At 42.3% G+C, this 27,523-nt stretch overlaps 1 protein-coding gene across 4 annotated transcripts in view; it reads right to left on the bottom strand.

Moving 5' to 3' along the window:
* UBA2 (ubiquitin like modifier activating enzyme 2) overlaps positions 1-26,639 on the bottom strand; it is a 41,418-nt gene extending 14,779 nt beyond the window's left edge. Inside the window, exons 1-13 of one of the 4 annotated variants that reach the window (XM_009435268.4) lie at positions 26,225-26,461; positions 24,610-24,703; positions 24,136-24,219; positions 22,882-22,952; positions 21,395-21,459; positions 19,810-19,910; positions 16,014-16,135; positions 10,857-10,924; positions 9,660-9,781; positions 4,400-4,499; positions 2,625-2,791; positions 418-511; positions 215-327 (exon numbers count right to left, since the gene is read on the bottom strand). In XM_009435268.4, the coding sequence (XP_009433543.3) occupies positions 215-327; positions 418-511; positions 2,625-2,791; positions 4,400-4,499; positions 9,660-9,781; positions 10,857-10,924; positions 16,014-16,135; positions 19,810-19,910; positions 21,395-21,459; positions 22,882-22,886 (957 nt within the window). In that variant the 5' untranslated portion in view covers positions 22,887-22,952; positions 24,136-24,219; positions 24,610-24,703; positions 26,225-26,461. Of the gene's footprint in view, positions 1-214; positions 328-417; positions 512-2,624; positions 2,792-4,399; positions 4,500-9,659; positions 9,782-10,856; positions 10,925-16,013; positions 16,136-19,809; positions 19,911-21,394; positions 21,460-22,881; positions 22,953-24,135; positions 24,220-24,609; positions 24,704-26,224 lie in introns of all 4 variants that reach the window. The other 3 variants (XM_524210.6, XM_009435267.4, XM_009435269.3) reach the window with 3 other exon arrangements.
* Between the last annotated feature and the right edge of the window lie 884 nt (positions 26,640-27,523).

Genomic DNA, 27,523 nt, shown 5'->3' with positions numbered 1-27,523 from the left:
AATGTTAGAAGCAAAAGCAACTTCTTAATTTTTCCTTTTTGTTGCAATTTCCAGGAAGCTTAAACACACACTCACTTGGTAACCAGAAAAATTACTTTTCCATTGCTTTAAACCAATTTTATTGTTTCCATTTTAAAAATTATCTGTTTAATGTACTTTTAATTAATGATTTTTTTAAGGGGGGTTGCATAAAAATGCAAACAGAAATACTCACTGTTCTGCACTGGTCTATTTTTCCTGATAAAATCTTCAATCCTTCCAATACTATCAACCCAGCAATCACTGCATTAGTAGTAGCAATAGCAGGAATAATGTTCCCTGCCATTGCTGGGAAAAAAAAAAAAGGATGAGTATGTTTCACTGTTTAAAAAACAACTTCAAGGTTTTAGTGATACAACTTTAGTACAAATAACTTACATTTGATATCAAATCTACTCTTCATATTCATACTGAAAATATGCATCCTGAGGTTTGCAGCAGAGGTGACAAAATCCATTGCAGATGGGTCATCCTGCCAATAATTTAAACAATTTAACAAGTTTCTCCACAAATTTACTATTTTGAAGCATTACTTTCAGAACAATACTTTCACGCGTTTATAATACTATAGACTTTCGACTAGAACAAGAGGTTGCTGAGGGAAAGACCAGTCAGCTAGGACCTCACAGTAGCATGGAGGTGGGTTAAGTAGGGGGTGGGGGTCTCATCATCAGCTCCTCTGGTCCAGTAATGAGTCTGACAAGAACACCAAGAATCACCAGCTTCTAGGAACTCACTCCAGCCTAAACAAAGGCACCGGAGACTCAGTGTATACACCGGAATCTCAATTCCACTCACTGACAATGGCAACCCTTTCCTGGTTCCATTCATCAGTAAAGAGAAGGTTGCTGGACAAACACAGAATCCAGGCCAAAAGACGAGCAATTTAAGAAAACTGTTTTAGGCTGGGCATGGTGGCTCATGCCTGTAGTCTCAAGCAATTTAGTAGGTTGAGGCAAGCAGATTGCCTGAGCTCAGGAGTTTGTGACCAGCCCAGGCAACATGGCAAAACCCCATCTCCACCAAAAACACAAAAAATTAGCCAGGGATGGTGGCACACACCTAAAGTCGTCCCAGGTACTCGGGAGCCTGAGGTGGCGGGATCACTTGAACCCGGGACGCAGAGGCTGCAGTAAGCCAAGATCATGCCACTGCACTCCAGCCTAGGTGACAGAGTGAGACCCTGTCTCAATTTAAAAAAAAAAAAAAAAAAAAGCTGTCTCATTAACACTTCAGAAAAACCTGGATGACTCTTTTTCACTCCCCTTTGCCAAACTCTCTTCATATGCACCACTCTCTCATATATGCTGTTTCTTCAAATAAGGCAATACAATCCAAGTTTTTCCTGTTACGACTTGCATTTTTCCTGAGACTATATCCTAGTCTCTAGATTTCAGCAAGGCTTCCTGCTTTGAACTGAGAAGATATCACCCTGGTCTAAAATTCAGAGGCATCACAGAACAGAAGAAAAAATACTGAGAGCATAGTTCTTTATGTACTTATTGGTTGGCTGTGAATCCTCAGGCAAGTCAAATTCCCTGAGTCAAAATCTCTTAATCTATTAAATAGGGGAAATTATATCCCCATCTCATAAGGTGTGGTGAGGACTAAGAATACTGAATACTCAACACAGTGTCTTCCCTAAGCAGCTGTCTTATCACACCCATTACATGTGGACTTTACTCAAGAGGATAACAATTCCCATTCCAAGGGCTCTTTATTTAGCCTCTGTGCACTAATGAAACTTCCCAAATCACTAGCATAACAATAACAATGAAAATATGAAAAGTTACCCTTTAAATATCACAAAACCCAAGAGACTAATGTTTATAAGAATCCCAAGAATCTAAATATACTAGCTTCATTTTAGTGTATTTAGATGTCTGATTCAACCAAAGTTTCAAAATCTGTACACACAAATTTTTCTTAGGTTTCTAAAATTGGCCTTTATGCCTTAAGACCCATGACTAATCTTCACCACCACAGGAACATACAAGCTTTATGAGATAAAACACTTTTAGCCATAGAAAATACTGATTACAATTAAAATTAAGTAAAATTAGTTCATAATATCAAATCTCAAAAGATGACATAACTGCAGAGTACTATTAAATATGATTTTAACTTCTAAGAATAATTACATCTCATTTTTGTATCAAGAGCTCTGTCTTTCAGACCTCTGAAATAGTAATAACTATTTCAATTCAAAGACAATCTTACTATTTTCAAGGGCAAATCAGGCCAATGAGATGTTTTCTCCAAATGATTTTATGACTTCTATGAATACATCTACTCTACACAAGAAACATTTCACTTTAATATATTCACGTTATTTTTCTAGTCAACATAATTATAAACCCTGAACACATCACTAGAATCCCAAATGAAGTTTTATGATATTGCTTGAATTCATGTACAGAAAATTCAGCTCCATACAGCAATTAGAGCTGAAAATATCCAAGCCACATCAATATATTTCCTCAAAATCTAGTAAATATTCAAAAAATGACTAGCTTCTATTACATCTCAAGAACTAAAACACACTTTTGACATGTAAGTACTTGCCACACATTGTCAAAACGAACCTTATCCCATATGAGCTCAGCTCCATCCCCCTTTTCTGCTAAATGAACTCTCAAAGTCTCGATGCTCTTTGAAAAAAGACGTGCATAGCTCTTTACGTCTAGAACCTGCTGGTCTTTCAGGCCTAACTGGGGTTCATTCTGTTGATCTGATGCATTCGTTTCTTCTCCTAAAGAAAAAAAATACGTATTAGAAATTTCACTAATTAACATCATTCCTCTACTGTGCTCTGTTTAACAAGTTCAATCCCCGACCATTAAGAAATCAAATATGAAATAAATTCCATTAAAATAATTATCATGGGGCCAGGCACGGTGGCTCACGCCTGTAATCCCAGCACTTTGGGAGGCCGAGGCAGACGGATCATGAGGTCAGGAGATCGAGACCATCCTGGCTAACACGGTGAAACCCCGTCTCTACTAAAAATACAAAAAATACGCAGGCATGGTGGCGGGCGCCTGTAGTCCCAGCTACTCAGGAGGCTGAGGCAGGAGAATGGCGTGAACCCGGGAGGCGGAGCTTGCAGTGAGCCAAGATCGCGCCACTGCACTCCAGCCTGGGCGACAGAGCAAGACTCTGTCTCAAAAAAAAAACAAAAAAACAAAAAAAACAACTGTTAAACCTGAGATAGGAAAGGTACAAGACCACCTCAGTACCTCATAGGATTACTGGGAGATTTGAAGATATAATGTAGATAAGATGATAAATAAGCATTAGGCCCAGCACCTAGTGAGAATGAGAACTCAGTAAGCGGACACTACTAGAGTCATAATTAAATCTGTTTGATAACTATCCCTGATTGTTGAGAACTGCTCCAAAATGATATCCCAAGTCTCCCGGGATCTTTTAAGTTTCAATGGGTGCTATACTGCTGTGCATAAATTAATCCTAATACAGTTCAGATAAAGGAGAGACAAGAAGTGTTAAAGGGGAGTGGGATGAGAAAGGAGCCACTACAATAGTTTTCCTACATTTAAAATTTTAAAATATGCTGGGCACAGTTGCATACAGTCCCAGCTACTCAGGAGACTGAGGGAGGAGGATGGCTTGAGCCCAGGAGTCCAGGGATGCCTTGTGCTATGACAGCCTGTGAACAGCCACTGCACTCTAATCTGGGCAACACAGCAAGACTATGCCTCAAAAAACTTTTCATTTCTAAACATTAAAAAAATTTTAAATTAAAAATGTGTTTCTGGATTAAATCTTAAAGAGATAATCACAAGGGTACAAAGGTGTACATAAATAGGCTAGGCGCAGTGGCTCACGCCCGTTATCCCAGCTACTCGGGAGGCTGAGGCAGGAGAATCGCTTGAACCCAGGTTGCGGTGAGCTGAGATCGTGCCACTGCGCTCCAGCCTTGGCAATAGAGCGAGACACGGTCTCAAAAAAAAAAAAAAAAGATACACATAAATATATAGCAATTTCAAAACTTTATTTCAGGGAAAATACAAAAACACTACATGTTAATAAGAGACCAGTTAACTATACTGACTGACAAAAGCAAGCGAGAGTTTATCAATAGTATGATTCCATTTACGCAGTGTATAACGAATGCCTGCATCTGTGTGCATAGGGCGGACCACCAGAACACTCCTGAAAATGTTATTAGTGGCTATTTCTGAAGTGTGGGACTTCAGTGACTTTTGTTCTTCATATTTTTTTGCACTGTTTGAATATATGAAGACATATCATTTTCAAGCAACAACAGGGCTATACAAAGACTTTACGTGAGGATATATCCAGCTTAGGTGTTCCAAGACTAAAATGTATTCTTTACCTTGGCTTTGTACTTCAGCCCAGTCCAACGGAACTGGAGGTTTCCTTTTCCGCCATAGTTTGTCCATTGTCAACAGATACCTGATGTCATCTTTAAAAAGCTTACAAAAGAAAGACAGATCCCATGAACCCCATAATCCCTAATTGATAAGATACAAGAAAATGTCATTGCTGATCTATTATATTACACTATGAAATCTGATTTAAAGATACATGTCTTATACCAGCAGCATAACAATTTTCAAAAGAAAAAAACATTTGTAAAAGGAAGTTCTAACAGAATCTCTACATTGAAAACAGCGAAATGCAGAAGTGCTCTGAGGAATGCAGAGTAAAGGAGCCCTGAACTGCCGACTGCCCCTGCCTTCCTAAGTCACCTCTCCAAAAGCTCCCCTAAATTTAGCTCCAAAGATCAGTCTGAAGCACAATCATACAAATAAATGTACACATACATATAAATGTACATTATGTAGTTGTAAATAAATGTACAACTACAGACAATCACTGAGCCTAGGGATGCCAGTCAGCAATGCCTCCAAGCTCATGGGGACATGCACACAAAGTATACAGATTTTTAAACTAAAGTGCTTCACAACAGAACTTCTGAACTGCGATATCTTTAAAATGTGCCCTCCCCTCCAAAAATAACCCACAGAAACATGAACAAAAATAAAATGTAAAAACCCCCAAACGCACAATTATTACAAAAACAAAAACATTACAAGTAGATTGAGAAACTATCATATGAAAAGATGTGTTAGAACTTCAAGTGATTTTAATATTTTTTTCTTTTTCCTTATCTGCATTTTCTATTGTTGATTAATTTATTCAACACATTTATTGCTGGTACCAGGTAAGAACAGAAATTTGGCTATATTTAAAAATCACAGCCATTTCTATCAAAATATACTTAATCCATCAATACTAACTGAGCATCCTTAATCTTTAGAGAATAAGCCAAACATACAAATAATCAGAATACAATTTAGTGTGAATATCATAAAGCCTTGAGTAAGGATTTCTGGCCAGGCGTGGTGGCTCACACCTGTAATCCCAGCACTTTGGGAGACCAAGGTAGGTGGATCACGAAGTCAAGAGATCGAGACCATCCTGGCCAATATGGTGAAACCCCATCTCTACTAAAAATACAAAAATCAGCTGGGCGTCGTGGCGCGTGCCTGTAATCCCAGCTACTCGGGAGGCTGAGGCAGGAGAATCACTTGAACCTGGGAGGCGGAGAGTGCAGTCAGCTGAGATCGCACCACTGCACTCCAGCCTGGCAACAGAGTGAGACTCAGTCTCAAAAAAAAAAAAAAAAAAGATTTATATTTTATCTAAGAAATAAGGAAAGAGTCTCCTTATGACAGCAACATGTGAAATGGGTACAAAGGCAAGGAGATGAATCCACTATGACTTGGGTAACAAATGTGGATGGAAACATTTTGTAGAGGATCTTGAAGGCTTGAACCAACAGTTTTCTAAGCCTAAGCTCCATCTCTTCTATTCAACTATTACTAAATATCAGGAGCCCCTCAGATTTCTGTACTGAACCATCTTTTCATTCTGTCCTCTGTGGTGTATCATGTCCATTTCCAGTAGTTAACCACATCTATAAACCTAGGAATCCCAAGCATATCCCTAGTTGAAACCTCTCTACTTATCTACAAAACCACTTCTCTAATGTTCCAAAAGAATCTCAAATGAGTTCAAAATTGATTATTATCACCTTCTCCTACCCTCCCCCAACCCCTCTACACACATCTGCTTCCCAGCTCACTTACATCGGAGAACAGCACCTCTGTTCTTTGACCTGCCCAGGCTGAAGTGCAGTGGTGTGACCATAGCTCACTGAAGTCTCAACCTCTTGGGCTCAAGTGATATTCCTGTCCCAGCCTCCTGAGTAGCTGGTGACCGCAGGCTCAGGCCACCATGGCTATTTTTTTTTTTTCATTTTTAGAGATGGGGTCTTGCTATATTGCCCAGGCTGGTCTTGTGCTCCTGGCCTCAAGTGATCCTCCCGCCTCAGCCTTCCAAAGTGCTAGGATTACAAGTGTAAGCCACAGTGCCCAGCCAGGTACCATTTTTTATTCCACTGATCTTCACCATATACATGCAAAGTCCTGTTTAGTCTACTCCTCCATGCTCCAGTGGGAGTACAGATGGCTGTACTCCAGATTATTCTGGCACTGCACAACTCCAGGGGCACTGTCCCAGATTGGTTATAATATGAATATCAGATCCTAGGGTAGTATGTGCATCCCCTCTATCCCCTTATAGTGATCCTGTAAGACCACCTTTCAATGGATTCCCACTGTCTTGCTATAACATCCTTAAGAAGGCCTAGAAAGTCTGCCTGATCTGATCTCAACTTCTCTCTCCAGTCATCTTTTTCCACTCTCCCCCTTAATGGGATTTATGTCAGTTTTCCAACTGAGAGTTTCCTTGTACATACTGTACCCTATTCAGAGAGTTTCCTTGTACATACTGTACCCTATTCCGACTCTTATTCTTTCAAGCCTTGGGCTTAAATGTCACCTGCTCTAGAAAGCCTCTTCTGAAGCCTCTCCCTAACAACATCTGAAATGGGTATGCAGGCCAGGAGATGAGTCCTTTAGATGAAACTTATTATTAAAGGGCTGCAAAGCATCTGAACTTAATGTCATTAAGACTCTGAAGCTGAAATTTATTGTTCAAAGTTTGACTTCTCATCTAGACTGTGAACTCCTTCTAAAGAGCAAGGACTCTGTCTTCTGTCTTGTTCACAACTAAATCCCCTGTACTTAAAGAGGTGTCTGGCACACAGCAGATGTTTAAAATTATCTGCTAAATAACAGATTGGAGATGCACTTCAGATTTTTCTGGCTTTCAAGTCTTGCTCAGATTGGAATGGAAATAAGGATACTGGTTTGGAAGATACTGCTGTTGACCATATCAAAGTTTACTGCATCTTAAGTATAATCAAAATAAAAACCATTATGATGCTTAATATTGAGTGTCAACTTGATTGGATTGAAAGATGCAAAGTACTGGTCTTGGGTGTGTGTGTGAGGGTGTTGCCAAAAGACATTAATATTTGAGTCAGTGGACTGGGAAAAGCAAACCCACTCTTAATCTGGGTGGGCACCATTTAATCAGCTGCCATTGAGGCCAGAATATACAGCAGCCAGAAAAACATGAAAAGACTAGACTGGCCTAGCCTCCCAGCCTACATCTTTCTCCCATGTTGGATGCTTCCTGCCCTCAAACATCAGACTCCAAATTCTTCAGTTTTGAGACTCAGACTGGCTCTCCTTGCTCCTCAGCTTGCAGATGGGCCTATTGTTGGGCCTTGTGATCGTGTGAATTAATACTCTATCAACTCCCCTTTGTATATATCTATCCTATTAGCTCTGTCCCTCTAGAGAACCCTAATACAACCATGTTTTAGAAAAGGGCTGTAGTGAGGAAATAAATGCAATAGGGATAAGAAAGTCAACCTGTGGGCTGGGCACGACGGCTCATGCCTGTAATCCCAGCACTTTGGGAGGCCGAGGCAGGCAGATCACCTGAGGTAGGAGTTCGAGACCAGCCTGGCCAATATGGTGAAACCCCCTATCTACTAAAAATACAAAAATTAGCCAGGCATAGTGGCGGACCTGTAATCCCAGCTACTCAGGAGGCTGAGGCAGGGGAATAGCCTGAACCAGGAGGCAGAGGTTGCAGCAAGCTGAGATCATGCCACTGCACTCTAGCCTGGGCGACAGAGCAGGATTCTCTCTCAAAAAAAAAAAAAAAAAAAAAAGAAAAAAAAAAGTCAACATGTGACATCTGTTACCACTGAGGAAATAAGACGAAATACAAGCTGGGGAGAGCAGTATGTCATTTGATTAAGACAGCAGAACCTGTGCGTGTTGGAAAGCAGACAAAAGAAACCAAGAAAAAAAAGATCCGAGACACAGGACAGAGACGAAAATCCTGTCTGAAGAATGGTACAAAAGGAAAGCAAAACACCACATGCAAAAGTTAGCCTTTACCGAAAGTGGCTTCTCTCCAGCAGAAAGAAAAAGAGTTTTCGGTTATGTGGAACAGTCTCTCAACAGGTAAATTATGTCCAATGGTTTCAAACCTGTTATTATATCCTTAAGGTCATCTGCTTAGTGAGAGTTGCAAGAATACTGAGGCAGTTTGATAAGAGCTGAGAAAGTTTTAAGCTCTGTGATAAACTTGCTAGGGGCTAGGCTCAGTGGTTCATGCCTGTAATCCCAGCACTTAGGGAGGCAGAGGCTGGAGGATCGCTTGAACCCAGGAGTTTGAGACTTGAAACCAGGAGTTTGAGATCTGCCTGGGCAACATGGTGAGACCCCATTCTCCACAAAAAGGAAAAAAAGAGTCAAAAAAACCCACACACGTACAACTTGCTAGGGAGTCAAGACAGAACAAAAAAACTTTTAAAACACGGACCTAAAGGTCTAGGTGAACAATAATTAGGTAGACCCAATAAAAACAATTTCACAGATTTCTCTAGAAATATTTAACAGGCAAATAGTATATACTACTGATGAAGAGGGATTTCACCAAGAAAAAGGGGCTTATGGGGTTCAAGGGCAATTTAGGACACATGTCAGTCAAACTGCTAATAGCAGATATGAGCAAGAAATAAAAGTGAACATGAAGCCAGGAGCGGTGGCTCACGCCTATAATCCCATCACTTTGGGAAGCCAAGGTGGGCAGATCACTTGCGGTCAGGAGTTCATGACCTACCTGGCCAACATGGTGAGACCCCGCTTCTACTAAAAATACAAAATTAGCCAGGCCTGATGGTACACACCTGTAATCCCAGCTACTCGGAAGGCTGAGGCAGGAGAATCACTTGAACCCAGGAGGCGGAGGCTGCAGTGAGCCGAGATCGTGCCACTGCACTCCAGCCTGGGCGACAAGAGTGAGACTCCATCTCAAAAAAAAAAAAAAGTGAAGATGAGAAGCAGCAGGAAAACGAAGAAGTTCTGTAAAAAGTGAGAGAAGGAAAGACAACCAAGAAGGTATACAAGCCACCTCCCATTTTACCTCCTATTTAGATGTTATACTGATAGATTTAGTGTAGATGGTAACATTTTAAAACTTGCATATCCTGACTGCATCAATCATTTTATTAGGACATCACAAGGCATATACATAGAAGCTTAATTCAATTTTATGGACTATTTTAAAACAAGCAGAACTAGAACAATACATCTATGCACAACAATACATCTATCCATGATTATAAAGAAAGTAAATCTAACCTTGGTAAAAAGTTTAACTGGATCATATCCAGTTGATTTAGCCCATTCCTTAGTAGAAATACGTTTAATGTCACCATCTTCATTAGATGCTCTAGCTCTGGCTTCGGCTTCCGTTGGTTCCCCTATAAAACAAGCATTATTTTATTTTCAACTGTAATAAATGTAGAACTGAACTCTTTTCACTCACCTTTGGGAATAAAAAGAAAGTCACTCATGGAAATCCCCAAATGCAACACATTCTGAGTTCAAGGAAAAAGAAAATAACACATTCATCAGCATCTTTTTGTATCCCAGTTTCTTTCTTTCTTGTTTTTGGAGACAAAGTCTCACTCTGTTGCCCAGGCTGGAGTGCAGTGTTAAGATCTCGGCTCACTGTAGCTTCTACCTCTTGGGCTCAAGCCATCTTCCCGTCTCAACCTCACAAGTAGTTGGGACTACAGGTGTGCACCACCATGCCTGGCTAATTTTTATATTTTTTGTAGAGACAGGGTTTTGCCATGTTGGCCAGGCTGGTCTCAAACTCCTGACCTCATGCAATCCAGCTGCTTCAGCCTCCCAAAATGCTGGGACTACAAGCGTGAGCCACCTTGCCTGGCCTGTTGTAACTTAGTTTCTGAAAGCTACACATATAACAGTTCAAAGCACAGACCAGTCATGAGATCTAGGAACAACTCGCAGCTCTATTTACTAGACTTGTGAAATTTCTCTTAACCTTGATTTCCTCATCAGTAAAACGGAATCATATTTTTTTTTGTAAAACATTGTTTTGGATAGGCACAGTTGCTTACGCCTGTCCCAGCACTTTGGGAGGCCAAGGCGGGTGGATCACCTCAGGTCAAGAGTTCGAGACCAGCCTGGCTAACATGGTGAAACCCTGTCTCTACTAAATATACAAAAATTAGCTGGGCGCGGTGGCAGGTGCCTGTAATCCCAGCTACTCAGGAGCCTGAGGCAGGAGAATCATTTGAACCCAGGAGGCGGAGGTTGCAGTGAGCCGAGATCATACCATTGTACTCCAGCCTGGGCAATAAGAGAGAAACTCCACCTCTGAGACCAAAAAAAAAAAAAAAATAACACATGTTAAACACACATTACCTAGCACATATAGCAATTTTTTTTCCCTTAAGCTACCAAAATTAAATCAACAAAATAAAGATAATAGTATCTGATAAAACATATGCCAAATAATTTACTCACAGGCAGCTTCAGGGTCAGCTCTGTCAGGAGATACTTCTTGATCAGCATCTTCTTCCCCAAACAACTGGCTATAATTTAAGAATAGTAAATACTTGTGTATAACAAAGCATTCTAAACAAACATGTAATTTAGAATATTCCAAATATTTAGCAGAGATAAAGACTGAACAACTGGCTGGGCGCAGTGGCTCACACCTTTAATCCCAACATTTTGGGAGGCCGAGGCAGGCAGATCACAAAGTCAGGAGTTCGAGACCAGCCTGACCAACATGGTGAAACCTCGTCTCTACCAAAAATATAAAAATTAGCCAGGCGTGGTAGCGCACGCCTGTAATCCCAGCTACTCGGGAAGCTGAGGCAGGAGAATCGCTTGAACCCAGGAGACGGAGGTTGCAGTGAGCCGAGACTGCACAACTGCACTCCGGCCTGGGAAACAGAGCAAGACTCCGTCTCAAAAAAAAAAAAAAAAAAAAAGTGAATAACTGATAAATGACTATAAACTTAAAAGTTTAACACAATGTGCTTGGACAGCTTGCATCCCAATTTCAACAGCAATGTAAGCAAGGTTAAATTTTAGCAGACCTACATCCATTCCTATCAGCGAGGCTCTGCACATTTCAATGTTAAAACCTCTGCTCAAGAAACAGGTGAGTGGTTTTCACTTACAACGTGGATAACATTCTAACACCAGAATAATGTTTGTGTTTACACCTGCAGCTACCTGTTCAACAAACATTATTATATAACTCAGGTGCAGAGTCCCCATCTAGGGGATAGAAATTCAGCAATGAACAAGATTAACTTTTTTTCATGGTAGAATGGCTCTTTACTGCTGAACAGAGTGTTAACAAACAATTTGAAAGTATTAAGCTGAGATTCTCTTTTATTAATAAAGTTATCCTAAAAACTGTTTAATAACTCATGGATATAAAAGTTTCCAGTATTTCAAGTATATGATTAATGAAAGTTATCTTACAGAAATCCTTTGTACAACCCCCCATCCAACTATAATTTCAAAGCTCTGATAGTCACTCCCAACAACGGCATGTTAACACTTCCTAAAATTAATGCTTTGCCAACTAGTGAGTGCAAAATAGTAGACAGCCGCTAATTTAAAATGGTCCACCAATGATTTTTCACCTTTACAACAGGTTTATTGAGGTTATATTAAAATGCATTTTTGGCTGGGCGTGGTGGCTCACACGTGTAATCCCAACACTTTGGGAGGCCGAGGCGGGTGGATCAACCGAAGTCAGGAGTTCGAGACCAGCCTGGCCAACAAGGTGAAACCCTGTATCTACTAAAATACAAATATTAGCTGGGTGTGGTGGCAGACGCCTGTAATCCCAGCCACTCGAGAGGCTGAGCAGGAGAATCGCTTGAACCCAGGAGGCAGAGATTGCAGTTGCACTGCACTCCAGCCTGGGCAACAAGAGCGAAACTCCATCTCAAAAAAACAACAACAAAAAAGCATCATTTTTTACTTAATGGTATTTTTTATTTATGATGAGTTTATCGGGAAGTATCTGAGGAGCATCTGTAGCTTACTATGGTCTTATACTTAATTTTCCAAGTAAGTCTTATGATTAAAACATAACTTGCTTATTGCCTATTTAGGTTTCCCTTCGAGTGAAAAATGCTGCTCATATTAATTTTGCCAGATTATCTTTTTTTTGTGTGTGACAGGGTCTCACTGTCCCCAAGGCTAGTGTGCAGTGGTGTGATCACAGCTCACTGCAGCCTCGACCTCCTAGGCTCAAGTGATCCTCTCACCTCAGCCTCCCAAGTAGCTGGGACCACAGGCATGTGCCACCATGCCTTGCTAATTTTTAAATTTTTTGTAGTGATGGGGTTTCACTATGTTGCCCACACTGCTCTCAAACTGCTGGGCTCAAGCAATCCTCCCGCCTTGGCCTCCTAAAGAGCCGGGATTACAGGTGTGTGTCACTGCACCTGGCCACATTATCTTTTGTGTGTGTGTGTGTGTGTGTGTTTTTCTGAGACACAGTCTCGCTCTGTCCCCCAGGCTGGAGTGCAGTAGCATGATCTCCATTCACTTCAACCTCCGCCTCCCAGGTTCAAGCGGCTGTCATGGCTCAGCCTCCCGAGTAGGTGGGACTACAGGCGTGTGCCACCACACCCCACTAATTTTTGTATTTTTAGTAGAGACAGGGTTTTGCCATGTTGCCCAGGCAGTTCTCAAACTCCTGGCCTCAAGTGATTCACCCACCTCAGCCTCCCAAAGAAAAAAAATGTTTGCCAAATAAATAAAGCTTCCAAGTGTAGTTTTTGTGAACATTTATCAAGTTGACACTGTTATGTATACTTTTCTGAGTGCAAAAATTAAAGACAATGTTTGCTGAAGGTTTCTACAAAATACCCTTTATCGGGTTGAGAACATTCTCATTTTAGTAAGAAGTTTTTTTATTTTTAATTTTATCTATTTATTTATTTTTTATTTTTTTGAGACGGAGTATCACTCTGTCGCCCAGGCTGGAGTGCAGTGGTGCAATCTCAGCTCACTGCAACCTCTGCCTCCCGGGTTCACGCCATTCTCCTGCCTCAGCCTCCCGAGCAGCTGGGACTACAGGCACCCACCACCACATCCGGCTAATTTTTTTTATTTGTAGTAGAGATGGGGTTTCACTGTGTTAGCCAGGATGGTCTCGATCTCCTGACCTCGTGATCCGCTCGCCTCAGCCTCCCAAAGTGCTGGGATTACAGGCGTGAGCCACCTCGCCCGGCCTAGTAAGTTTTTATTTCTGTTTTAGTAGAAACTTTCATCATGAAAGGCCATTTGCTAAATTTTACCAAATGCTTTCTCTGTATCTATGAAAACTATATAGTTTATCTTTAATTTCCTAATGAGTGAATGACATTTACAGATTTTCTAGTTTAAACCATGCTTGTATTCCTGAATAAACACATGTGGTCAAGACATACTTTTTATTTTATATGATTCTAGATCCATATGGTAATTTTCTTTTTTTTTTTTTTGAGACAGAGTCTTGCTCTGTTGCCCAGGCTGGAGCGCAGCAGAGCGATCTCGGCTCACTGCAGCCTCCACCTCCCGGGTTCAAGCAATTCTCCTGCCTCAGCCTCCCAAGTAGCTGGGATTATAGGTGCCCGCCACCATGTCCGGCTAATTTTGTATTTTTAATAGAGACAGGATTTCGCCATATTGGCCAAGTTGGTCTTGAACTCCTGACCTCAGGTGATCCACCCGCTTCAGCTTCCAAGTGCTGAGATTACAGGCATGATACACTGCGCCCATCCCCAGGATATGCTAATATTTTACAAGGATTTTTGCATCTATTATTTAGGTGTGAGACTGACTAGCAATTGTTTCTTATGCCATAATGGCCTTGACAGGTTTTGCTATCAAAGTCATTGCTAGCCTAATAACACAAGCTAAGTAGTATTCCCTTTTAAAAATTTCTCAGGGAGAGTTTAGCTAATATTACAATATATTCCTTGCAAGTTTTGTGAAATGAATCTGTAAAAATAACATAGGTTTGGTGCATTATTTAGAAGAATTTAAACTACTTACATTGCTCTAAGGTATAGTGCTAAATTCAGGCATTCTATTTTCCTTTCATTTTTTTTTTTTTTTTTGAAACATCATCTCATGCTGTCCCCCAGGCTGGAGTGCAGTGGCCCAATCTCCACCCACTGGGTTCAAGTGATTTTCATGGCTCAGTCTCCCAAGCAGCTGGGACTACAGGTGCCCACCACCACGCCCGGTTAATTTTTGTATTTATAGTAGAGACGGGGTTTCGCCATGTTGGCCAGGCTGTTCTCGAACTCCTGGCCTCAAGTGACCCACCCACCTCAGCCTCCCAAAGTGCTGGGATTGCAGGCCTGAGCCACTGCACTGGGCACTTAGTAAGTTTTTAAAAATGTATTTACCCAGATCATTTAAATTTTTTATGTACTACCATGGTCTTATTATCATCCCTTTTTTTTCTTATAGCCTATTTAATCTCTGCTATCTGTATTCCCCGTTTAGTTCTCATTTACTCCTCTTCTATTTTGTAATCAAATGTGCTCTTACTTCAATTAATATCCTTCCTTCTCATTCTTTTTTTCTTTCTTTCTTCATTTTAAGACAGGATCTCACTATCACCCAGGCTGGAGTGCAGTGGCACAATCTCGGTTCACTGCAGCCTCAACCTCCCAGGCTCAACTGATTCTCCTACCTCGGCCTCCCAAGCAGCTGGGAGTACAGGTACGCCTGGCTCATTTTTCTATTTTTTGTAGAGACACGGTTTTGCCATGTTTCCCAGGCTGGTCTCAAACTCCTGGGCTCAAGGGATCCTCCCATCTCAGCCTCCCACAGTGCTGGGATTAGAGGCATGAGCCACCATGCCCACAGCATTCTCATTTCTTAAAGTGTATTCTGTGGTTCATTTTCTAACTTAAATTGGATTCTTAGTAAAGATTTAGTAATTAATGTTCAGCCTTTCTTCATGTATGTAAATCTGTAACTTTTTGCCAACCACCACATTCAATACATTCTGTTACAGCATTTTCATCATTATCAGTACAGAGTATTTTTAACTTCCATTGTGATTTCTTTTATAACCAATGGGTTATTTGTAAGTATATGTTCACATTTCCAAATATAAAGATTTTTATCGCTTAGTTACATGGCTGTCTCCAATATAAGACTAAGTTTCCTGAACAGTCATGGCCACATTTTTTTTTTTTTTTTTTGAGACAAATTCTCACTCTGTTGCCAAGCTGGAGTGCAGTGGCGCGATCTCGGCTCACTCCAACCTCCACCTCCTGGGTTCAAGCAATTCTCTTGCCTCAGCCTCCCGAGTAGCTGGGATTACAGGCACTCGCCATCACGGCCAACTAATTTTTGTATTTTTAGTAGAGATGTGTTTCACCATGCTGGCCACGCTGGTCTCAAACTCCTGCGCTCAGGTGATCCGACCACCTCAGTTTCCCAAAGTGCCGGGATTACAGGTGTGAGCCACCGCACCCGGCCAGCTACATTTAACCTAAGAAATACTGCAAGAAAGCTACTAAAGCATCCCTTCACCATATTTAAACATCCTGAGTTCAATCTCTTCAAGGTAATTAAATAAAAATGACTCCATTTTCCATCATCAGTACCCAAAAGCATGCCAAGAAATATACACACTCTTACTTGAACAAGTACTTTGCCCAAACGATGCAATGTATAGGTTCTGAAGGTGTGTTACGAATTGTACAGCCAGGAAAGGTTCTCTGGGTCGGCTTAGGATGACACTCATAACACTCGGTCACACCCTATGAAATAGTCAGGATATGAGAAAAATTTACTCCATGATGGCAGTTTCTCAACATTATAAGGTAATATAAACACTTCATTCATCTATATTCCAACTACGTTTTACGTTGTCAAGGAAATTTTAAAATATTAGTGACTCCAAAATGCTTACTTTATGATAAACTAACACAAAAGCTAACTGAATCTACCAGTCATAGCTAAGGCTGTGCCAGGACGCCGACTCCTGGCTCAGTGAACATGACTTACAAGCCCAAATAAAAATTACTACACCTGAGTGTCAAATATGAGTTTACCTTGATCACACTAAACAGAAAAACTACTGGAAAGACAAACAGCAGCTTTCCAAGAAATTATTTCTCAAAGTTGTAAATGTTATCTAAATATTATTCGCAGCCATTTTCTTATATGTGTTGTTTTTTTTTTTTTTTTTGAGCAAAACTAAGTGGGTCTGGGGAATACAGCCATATCCTTATAATCTCCTGAAATTAAGTAAACTACAAGATTAATTTCAAGATATATCTCCCTACACAGAAAAATCTTAGGTGTTACTAAACCAAATACTCTTCATTTTATTGATATACGTTTCTTTTTGGCGGTGGGGAGACGGAGTCTCGCTCTGTCACCCTGGCTGGAGTACAGTGGCATAATCTTGGCTGCAATCTCCGCCTCCCAGGTTCAAGCAATTCTCCTGCCTCAGGCTCCCAAAGAGCTGGGATTACAGGCATCTCCCACCACTCCCAGCTAATTTTCATATTTTTAGTAGAGACGGGGTTTTTCCATGTTGGCCAGGTTGGTCTTGAACTCCTGACTTCATGTGATTCGCCCGCCTTGGCTTCCCAAAAGTGCTGGGATTACAGGCGTGAGCCACTGCGCCCAGCCCATTTTATTGATACACATTCAAGTTTAAAATTACAATTTAAGGAATTTATGCCTTGGAAGAAGTACATGACACCTGAGACAACTTTTCAAAACTATCAAATGAATCATCTTTCATTATCTCAGATATTCCTAACCTCAGTCTCTTCTTTTTTTCTTTTTGTCTGAGACGGAATTTCGCTCGTTGCCCAGGCTGGAGTGCAATGGCGTGATCTGGGCTCACCACAACCTCTGCCTCCCGGGTTCAAGTGATTCTTTTGCCTCAGCCTCCTGAGTAGCTGGGATTACAGGCGCACGCCACCACACCCAGCTAAATTTTGTATTTTTAGTAGAGATGGGGTTTCACCATGTTGGCCAGGCTGGTCTCGAACTCCTTACCTCAGGTGATCCGCCCGCCTTGGCCTCCCAAAGTGCTGGGATTACAGGCGTAAGCCACCATGCCCAGCCACCTTCAGTCTTAATACACAGTGGTGTGTCAGAATCACAGTAACAAGGATATAAAAAGCAATGTCTGGCCGGGCGTGGTGGCTCATACCTGTAATCCCAGCACTTTGGGAGGCCAAGGCAGGCGGATCATCTGAGGTCAGGAGTTTGAGACCAGCCTGGCTAACATGGCAAAACCTCATCTCTACCAAAAATGCAAAAATTAGCCAGGCTAATTGTTCAAGAATCAAAACTCTCAAATACTGTTTTAATATAAATTGCAGATTTAGTTTTCTCCGAAACACCATTTCTGATGCCCTCAGCCTTCCAATATGCTTTCTTGAGGGTAGCCACATGGCAAGCAGTCATGAGACTCATATTGCAATGCAGACAGAGAACTTCCGTCTTGATCTGTCAACAGATACTGAAGGCCTCCACTTATTCAACAACTTAATACGCACTGACATACACAACAGTCTTTTGTAGAATGGTATTCAATAAGGTTCCAAGAATAACATTTAACAGTTAAAAGAAACAAAGACACAATTTCTAACATGAATAAGCTGCCAAAAAAATATTAGACGCAACCAGCAAATGTTAAGTACATTATAATTCTCTTTCTATAGTTTCAAAACATGGAAAACAACTCTTCAAATATATCTACAATATTTAACTTCTTAAAAGAACTGAAAGAAAAAATATCTGAATAGCAAATGAAGCTGTGTTGAGGTTTTAAAAACTGAGATACGTGCTAGGCACGGCGGCTCACGCCTACAATCCCAGCACTTTGGGAGGCCGAGGCAGGTGGATCACCTGAGGTCAGGAGTTCAAGACCAGCCTGACCAACATAGAGAAACCCCGTCTCTACTAAAAATACAAAATTAGCCAGGCGTGGTGGCGCATGCCTGTAATCCCAGCTACTCGGGAGACTGAGGCAGGAGAATCGCTTGAACCAGGGAGACAGAGGTTGCGGCGAGCTGAGATCGCGCCACTGCACTGCAGCCTGGGCAACAAGAGCGAAATTCTGTCTCAAAAAAATAAATAAATAAACAAACCAAAACAAAACTGAGGTATGAGCACACAGGTATTTTGTTCTATTATTCTCTAGTTGTATTTAAATGTTTGAAGTACTTCACAAATACACCCCTAAAAAGTTTTCAAAGTTCCCTTCCACATTATAAGCCCAGACTCTTAAACAACAGAATTTTTTGGTTTTTTTTTTTTTGAGACAGAGTTTCGCTCTTGTTGCCCAGGCTGGAGTGCAATGGCGTGATCTCGGCTCACCGCAACCTCCGCTTCCCCAGTTCAAGGGATTCTCCTGCCTCAGTCTCCCAAGTAGCTGGGATTACAGGTGCACACCACCACGCCCAGCTGATTTTTGTACTTTTAGTAGAGACAGGGTTTCACCATGTTGGACAGGCTGGTCTCAAAATCCTGACCTCAGGTGATCTGCTCGCCTCGGGTTCCCAAAGTGCTGGGATTACAGGCATGAGCCATCACGCCTGGCTTTTTTTTTTTGAGATGGAGTCTCACTCTGTTGCCCAGGCTGGAGTGTGGTGCCATCTTGGCTCACTGTAACCTCCACCTCCGAGGTTCAAGCAATTCTCATGCTTCAGCCTCCCAACTAGCTGGGATTACAGGTACACGCCTCCACACCCAGCTAATTTTTGTATTTTTTGTAGAGACGTGGTTTCACTACATTGGAGAGGCTGGTCTCGAACTCCCGACCTCAAGTCATCTGCCCACCTCAGCCTCCCAAAGTGCTGGGATTACAGGCATAAGCCACTGCACGCAGCCGACAAAAAGAAATTTTTGATGCCTGGTATATCATGCTTACCACTCTAAGGATTGTAATACAAAAGTCAAATGAAACAAAATGGCAGAGCTCAAAGATTTCCTTGCCCATAGTCTTTTGAGCACGTTTATAGCATTTTAAGTTTGTTTTTTGAGACAGAGGCTTGATCTGTAGCCCAGGCTGGAGGGCAGTGGTGCAATCTCAGCTTACTGCAACCTCTGCCTCTCAGGTTCAAGTGATTCGCCTGGCTCAGCCTCCCAAGTAGCTGGGATTACAGGCGCCGGCCACCATGTCCAGCTAATTTTTGTATTTTTAGTAGAGATGGGGTTTCACCATGCTTGCCAGGCTGGTCTCAAACTCCTGACCTCAGGTGATCCGCCCACCTCGGCCTCCCGAAGTGCTGGGATTACAGGTATGAGCCACTGCACCTGGCCGCATTTTAAGTTTTATATAAGCATAAAAGTCCTTACATTTTGGATGTTCACCTGTTCATTTTATATAAATACAAAGTTTATTTCCTCCTGCTCCAAGGTCTCAAATAAATATTTGGGAAGTTAAAAAAATAAAACTTTTCTTTACCTTTTTGATAGTAGTTACTTGTCCAAGATACCCAGCTGTTCCACTTTCAATAAGAGGAACATCAGCTGCCAGGCACATTCTATTAACATGGTTTCGGGCAGCTGGAAGTAAAAAAAACAGTATGAGTTTTTGGGAAAAAAAAAAAAAATTAGTTATCTTTAATTAGGATGACACAGACCCAAAACTATCTTACTGGCTTCATTTTTTGTACAGTTTTCTTATAGCTATGGCCAGAATAATACAACTGTTAATTACAGACATTTAAGAGACATTCACTTAGCAAAATATCAAATAGAATTTATATCACAAATTTACTCCAGGAGAAGTACCCACAGAAACACATAATCTTAAAAATCCAACGTGCCATATTTCTCTTCTATTGCTGTGCCTTACACAAAACACTGTTTCAAGGTGTTCCTTAACTCACCACTATTCTAATATAACTAGCAGATAATACATGATAGAAATGAAGGCAGAATGTGGAATATCAACTTGTAACTATTAAAGTAGTTTAAGGCTAGGGAAAAAAGATGAGTCAGGTTAAGAGAGTAATTTCACGCCAGGAGCAGTGGCTCATGCCCATAATCTCAGCATTCTGGGAGGCTGAGGTGGGAGGACTGCTTGAAGCCAGGAGTTCGAGGCCAGCCTGGGCAACAAAGCAAGACTTCATCCCTACAAAAATAAACATAAAAAAATTAGCCGGGTATGGTGGTACCTGTCTGCAGAGTAGCTACTGCAGAGGCTGAGGTAAGAGTATCACCTGAGCCCATTTGAAGGCTTCAGTGAGTTATGATCACACCAGTGCACTCTAGTCTGGGCACCAGTGCACTCTAGTCTGGGCAACAGTGAGACCCCCCCAAGCCTTAAAAAATAAATAAACGTAATTTTGACTTTTCCTTGTGTTTTTTATTTAGATATTTCTGGCCCAACTTGTTGCAAACTCACTTAGTAGATATACTTTTACATGTGGAAGTAATTACAGACAAAGAATATCACTCAAGCATTCCCCACCCCACCCTCCAGTCACACTTTTTCTTTTTTTGAGACAGGGTCGCACTCTGTCACCAAGGCTGGAGTGTAGTGGTGTGATCTAGGCTCACTGCAACCTCTGCCTCCTGGCTTCAAGCGATTCTCCCACCTCAGCCTCCGGAGAAGCTGGGACTACAGGCACATGCCACCACACCGGCTAATTTTTGTGTTTTTTGGTAGAGACGGTTTCACCATGTTGACTAGGTTGGTCTCGAACTCCTGACCTCAAGTGATCCTCCTGCCTTGGTCTCTCAAAGTGCTGGGATTACAGGCGTGAGCCACTGTGCCGAGCCACAGTCACACTTTTTGAGAGCTTTTCACTTCACTTCTATTTATACCTTTTGGTAGAAATGCAGAGAATATGATAGCTAAATTCCCGCCTGGAATAAGTCATTTCTATATAAAACTGCAATCAATGGGTATGCTTTAAACTCGATCATTTCTCTTAAGTCTTTTAAGTTCTAAATCACAAGTCTAATAAATATTAAATTTGTAAACAAATTTGATATGGGAGAGAGGAAATACTGAGAAATTAAAAGTATTAAAATAACCTCACCTCTGTTATCTAAAGCATTCATAACCAGTATAAACTGTCGGAAAAATTCCACATTATAGTCAGGGCTACAAAACAAAATAAAAAAAGGTCACCAAAATAACTAGCCTTCCACATGATCTTTGCAGTATAATAAACAGTTCTGAAAAAGACATAGTAACTGTAAACAAAACTGATATCAGGATTATATGCCATATAGATAGTAAGGTTTGACTCTTTCCAAACATAACCAGATTTTAAAGAAATTATTTCCTTCAAATTCCTATCCTTTTTGGCCAGCTAGGGCACAAGAGAAAGATCTCAAACTGGCAGAAAGATGGCATGACTTCACTAGTCCCACTAGGCCTTCTTTGGGCAGCAAGTGCCTGGGAACGCATAAAGATCACATTCCCAGGATCTGCCTGGCCTCTGACTTCACCTCACATGATCAGGATCAGGCAGGGTTCAGGCCCCTAGGGTCTCTGCTTTTAGCAGCACTGGGAAAGCAACACAGGGTAAGGAGGTTATAGGGCTATAGGCAGGTTCACAGAGAAACTAAAAAACAAGCCGGAGATAGAGGCCAGGTGCAGTGGCTCACGCCTGTAATCCCTGCACTTTGGGAGGCCAAGGCGGGTGGATCACCTGAGGTCGGGAGTTTGAGACCAGCCTGGCCAACGTGATGAAACCCCGCCTACTAAAATACAAAAATTAGCTGAGTGTGGTGGCGTGCGCCTGTAATCCCAACTACTCGGGAGGCTGAGACAGGAGAATCGCTTGAACCCAGGAGGCGGAGGTTGCAGTGAGCCAAGATCATGCCACTGTACTCCACCCTGGGCAATAAGCGCAAAACCCTATCTCACACACAAAAAAAACACAATCCGGAGACACAAATGCCCTGAGAAAGTGTTAAGTACCTCAATTCCAGTACCTCAAACAAGGACTATTTTTAACACTATTTACTTGCAAGCTAAACCACCATAGATAAAGGACAATTTCGGCCCACAGTTCCTTTGCTCCAACACCTCCAAAATTATATATTTACTCTATCTTTACTGAGATAAATATATTTATGTACTGTCAATACTACTGCCCTACCACAATTCCAAGTGTTATATTACAGAAGTCAGAGTCATACTACAGATTATTTTGGGAGGGAAACTTTTAAACAAAAAAAGGCAAACACTTTAGAAAACTCTGAATCATCATAAATAAGGATATTTCATAGTTTAAAATATCTTCTTACTTAAGGCAAGCATATAAGGTCTTTATAAATTTCCAAGTAACTTATTTATTAAAAGTATTAAACTATCTCACCATTTATCTAAATCATTCAAACCATGTATTTATGAACTGGTAAAAAGAATGCCACTCTGTAAGCAGAAACCACCACTGTTTAATAATTCTAGAAAAATCATTTTTTTAAAAAAAGCTGAACGACTTTGAGCTTATATATTTGGCTTACGAAACCCTTATACTTTATACAACTTTGCAATGTAATCACTATAGCATACTTCATGATGCTGTCATGGTAGGCAACGATATTAGCTTTCGGGTAAAACTGCAGTACACTTTCCTTGGCAACCTGGAAAAATAAACAACACTGAATTACTACAATATTTCTGTTCCTATCTGAAATCTGCTTCTGGAAGCCACAATGCTGTTATCTACTTACATAGTACCTTATTTATATTAAACACCAAAGAAGTCCAAAAATGTGAGAAAATTGCATTAGGGTTAAGCTACACTTATAAAATTATACTTTTATACTTATAAAATAACCGGAGAGCCCCCCCGACCCACGTACCACCAAACACACTTCTACATGAATGGCAAGCTTCAGCAAAAATACAACATGAAGTAACCAAGTGTCATTCATTCATTCACTTAACAAGTATTTACTGAGCATCTTGCATGTACCAGGAACTATACAACGTACATGTCAGGCAAGAGAGACATTAATCAAACAGCAATCCAGATTAAGTTCAACTACAAACTCTGATAAATGCCATGAGAATGACAGGAAAAGGCCAGGCATGGTGGCTCATGCCTGTAATCCCAGCACTTGGGAGGCCAATGTAGGAGGATCCCTTGAGGCCAGGAGTTCTAGGCTGCAGTAAGCCATGACCGCATCACTCTACTCCAGCCTGGGGCGACAGAGTGAGACCCTATCTCAAAAAAAAAGAAAATGATAGGAAAAGTAAAGTAAAGGTTGTTATGAGAGAAAAACCAACCTGACTTAGTCTAAAAGGTTTAGGAAAGTACTCCTGGAGGAGGAAGCCAAAATATGAAAGAAGAAAAAGAGAAACAAGTGGGGGTTTGCCAAACAGGTTGGGAGACAGGCAAAGGGAAAAGATGTTTTAAGACTCTGAATCACCAAGGAACACTAAAAAAACTAAACAAAGATCAGGGGGAACTGTCTTGTTTCAACTAGGACAGCAGCATAACGCTCCTCTAGCCCCCAAACATAGCAGTAGTCAACCTCTAGGGGGTGTAGGAACACAAGGTGCATCCTAAGCAAACCATCAGAAACTTAAATATAAAGAGGCCATGAAAGTTACACCATCACGGGATTATTTCCTTTTTAGAACAAAAAAGGAGGGCTTAATCTTTAGTCCTTTACTTGATATATCTTTATCCTTCACAATCTCTCAGCTGAAATGAGAGCTTCACCCATTTTTTCCCTCCTATATGACAGGCAGGATTAATCTGGTATCACAAATAGAAGCTCCATCAAGTTATAGAAATGGTATGAGAAATATAGTTACCTGTGCCTTTGATCTTCCAACATGTTTCTTTTGAAACAAAAACTGTCTGTTGAGGTTGCTTACATCAATAGTATCCAGATCAATCTACAAATGCATAAACCCCAGATAAATGACAAACGTTTACGTATGTTTGAGCTGTATCACTACTCTCAGCACCTATAATCCAGAACTTTTGATATCTGCTACATTAGTGGAGAAAACGTTTTTCGAATCCGCCATACCAAAATTGTTAAACTGATAAAGAATAATTTAATGCATGTAAGAATCTAGATTTAATGTCAGAGATAAACTTCTCAAAAATACTTTGAAAGAATGGCATATTTTGTTTGTTTAATCATCCTGGAAAATATTTCAGGAAATTCCCTGGATGCCATAAAAATATGTGAATTCATTAAAACTATATGTGCTGTCGAGGTAAACACTAACTGAAAATATATTAATATATTTCTCTACAGCGGGAGTGGTGGCTCATACCTGTAATCCCAACACTTTGGGAGGACAAAGTGAGAGAATCGCTTGAGCCCAGACCTTCAAGACCAGCCTAAGCAAAATAGTGAGACCCTGGTGGCTACAAGAAATAGAAAAAATAAAATTAGGTGGCACATGCCTGTAGTCACAGCTACTCGGGAGGCTGAGGTGGAGGATCACTGGAGCCTGGGAGGCGGAGGTTGCAGTGAGCCGAGATCGGGCCACTGCACTCCAGCCAGGGTGACAGGGCCAGACCCTGTCTCAAAAAATACTAAAGTATTTCTCTTTCAATCGAATTACTCTTTCAAATACAAAATATTAAATTTAACTATGCCCTGTTCTTTTTCTTTGTTTTTTGAGACAGGGTCTCCCTCTGTTGCCCAGGCTGGAGTGCAGTGGTGCAAACACAGCTCACTGCAGCCTCGACCTCCCAGGCTCAAGCGATCCTCCTGACACAGCCTCCTGGGTAGCTGGGACCACAGGCGCACACCACCACGCCCCGCTAATTTTCTTTTTTTGTAGAGACGGGGTTTCTCTATGTTGCCCAGGTTCTGTTCTTTTTCTTAAATGATACATGGCAAACGTTTATTGAATTTTTGCTGCCTCCCTTAATTCAAGCCTTCATCCATACACAATTTCCTTTACTATTAACCTGAGAACTGTGAAAGGAAACTTTTACACATGGTTAAAAAAGTATCATGTTTTAAGTTTTATCTAATTTTTGCTTAAATACATAATACATAAAGGAAAGAAACAATGACTCAGTCGGCCACCCGTACTTTTTTGTTCATTCCATGTTTCCACTAGCCCTTAAGACACTTTAAACTCACACCCAAGGGCCAGTAACATCTCCAATCTCTAAAAAGTTTGCATTAGTAGAAATAACGATTCAAAATAGCACTGGCTTGTCAACGTACACCAATGCAAAAGGCACAGTCCTAACGTCTTTAATGAAACAAGCGAGTGTACCGTCTACTGTGAGAGCAATGACAGTCACGCAGCCTGCGGGAGCCCTGCCACTCGCTCCGTGACCCAGGGTAAGTTACTCAACCCCATTGCGTCTCCCTTTCCTCATCTGTTAAAAATAAAGCAGGGTGGAAATAGCGTTTGCACTCCTCGGGTGGTATGAAGATGGTGCGCGTTCCGTGTGTAAACCCGCTCGTGACCAGCGCTCGGGACGCGTTGGTCGCTATCATTGCCATCCTCCGCCCCGGGTCGTTACTTCGGAGTTACGACGGGGACCTCCAAATTAAAGTCACAACATCCGCGAGGGACTCAATCCTCTCCCGCATCTCCTAACAGCCGGGAATTTGTTTTGAAGGGAGGATAAGAGGCGGCTTCACGCCCTCGAAGCGCCACACATTGGCGCTGCCGGGGAGGCGGGGGCCCGCGGCCTCCTCGGCGTCCGGAGCCGGCCCAGCGAGCGGAGGCCCGCCCCGTGCCCAAAGAACAGTCTCCTCCCGCGGGGGGGCACAACCCGAGCCTCTCAGCCTGCCCCCGCTCCGCAACTCCGGTCCCGGGCTCCGGGCCCTGAGCCTCAGAGCCCCTGGAGCCCCGGAACCCCCGAATCCCAGCCCCCGCACCACAGCCCGCCATTCACGCGCGCGCGCCCGGCCCTCACCAGGTCGATGTGGGAGAAACCGGTGAGCACGAGATTCTTGAGGAGCTCGCAGCCGATGCCGCCCGCCCCCACCACCAGCACCCGGCCCCCGGCCACCGCCTCAGCCAGCTCCCGGGGCAGCCCCCGCGACAGTGCCATGGCGGGACAACCACGAGCCGCGGCGGAGGCGGAGGCGGGAGAACCGAGCCGCGGCCGGAAGCGGGTGGGGGAAGGGCGGCCTGGTTTCCGCTCCTGCGCACTACAGCCTCCGGCAGACACAGGCAGGGCACAGCGCGCCGGGGTGTGCTGCAGCCCGCGGGGACCGGCAGGCTCTTGCAAAGGGCTGGCGACCTCCAGCTGAGACCGGCGGTGTTATTCCCACACCAGCATAGGCCCGCCATCAGACCTAAAAAGTCCAAGGGTCGCCTTCTAGCCTGGGGTTTCAACTCCCAGCCAAGACTTCTTACAGGTTAGAAAACTGATGTCCCTATACGTAAAGAGCTCTTACAAATTAACAAGTGTCACCCCTAAAAAAATATAGGCAAAGGATGTGAACAGGAAACTCACAAAAAATTGGACAATATGATCAATAAGCGTATTAAAATGTAAACCATAAAAGAATCGCTTGAACCCTGGAGGTGGAGGTTGCAGTGAACCAAGATCGCACCACTTCACTCCAGGCTGGGTAACAGAGCAAGACTCCGTCTCAAAAAAAAAAAAAAAATGTAAACCATGCAAAATGGTAAGATTTTCACCTGCCGGGCGCGGTGGCTTACGCCTGTAATCCCAGCACTTTGGGAGGCTGAGGCGGGTGGATCACGAGGTCAGGAGTTCTGAAACCAGCCTGACTAACATGGTGAAACCCCCATCTCTACTAAAAATACAAAAATTCGCCGGCCGGTGGCGTGCGCCTGTAATCCCAGCTACTCGGGAGGCTGAGGCAGGAGAATCGTTTGAACCCAGGAGGCAGAGGTTGCAGTGAGCCGAGATCGCGCCACTGCACTCCAGCCTGGGCAACAGACTCCGTCTCAAAAAAACAAACAAACAAAAAAACACCTAAACAGCTGGGGGTGGTGGCACAAGCCTGTAGCCCCAGCTACTCAGGAGGCTGAGGCAGGAGAATTGCTTGAACCCAGGAGGCGGAGGTTGCACCACTGCACTCCAACCTGAGCGATACAGCGAGACTCTGTCTCAAAAAAAAAAAAAAAAAGTTTTTCACCTACTAAACTGGTAGAAAGAAAAAATAAGTAACACTTATCAAGGGATTGGGAAACAAGCACTCCAACACACTCCAGGTAAAGATTCCAAAGCAAAGCTTCT

The sequence above is a fragment of the Pan troglodytes genome, chromosome 20 (assembly GCF_028858775.2).
Source record: "Pan troglodytes isolate AG18354 chromosome 20, NHGRI_mPanTro3-v2.0_pri, whole genome shotgun sequence".
Taxonomy (NCBI): Eukaryota; Metazoa; Chordata; class Mammalia; order Primates; family Hominidae; genus Pan; species Pan troglodytes.
This window is presented reverse-complemented; position numbering and strand designations above follow the sequence as displayed.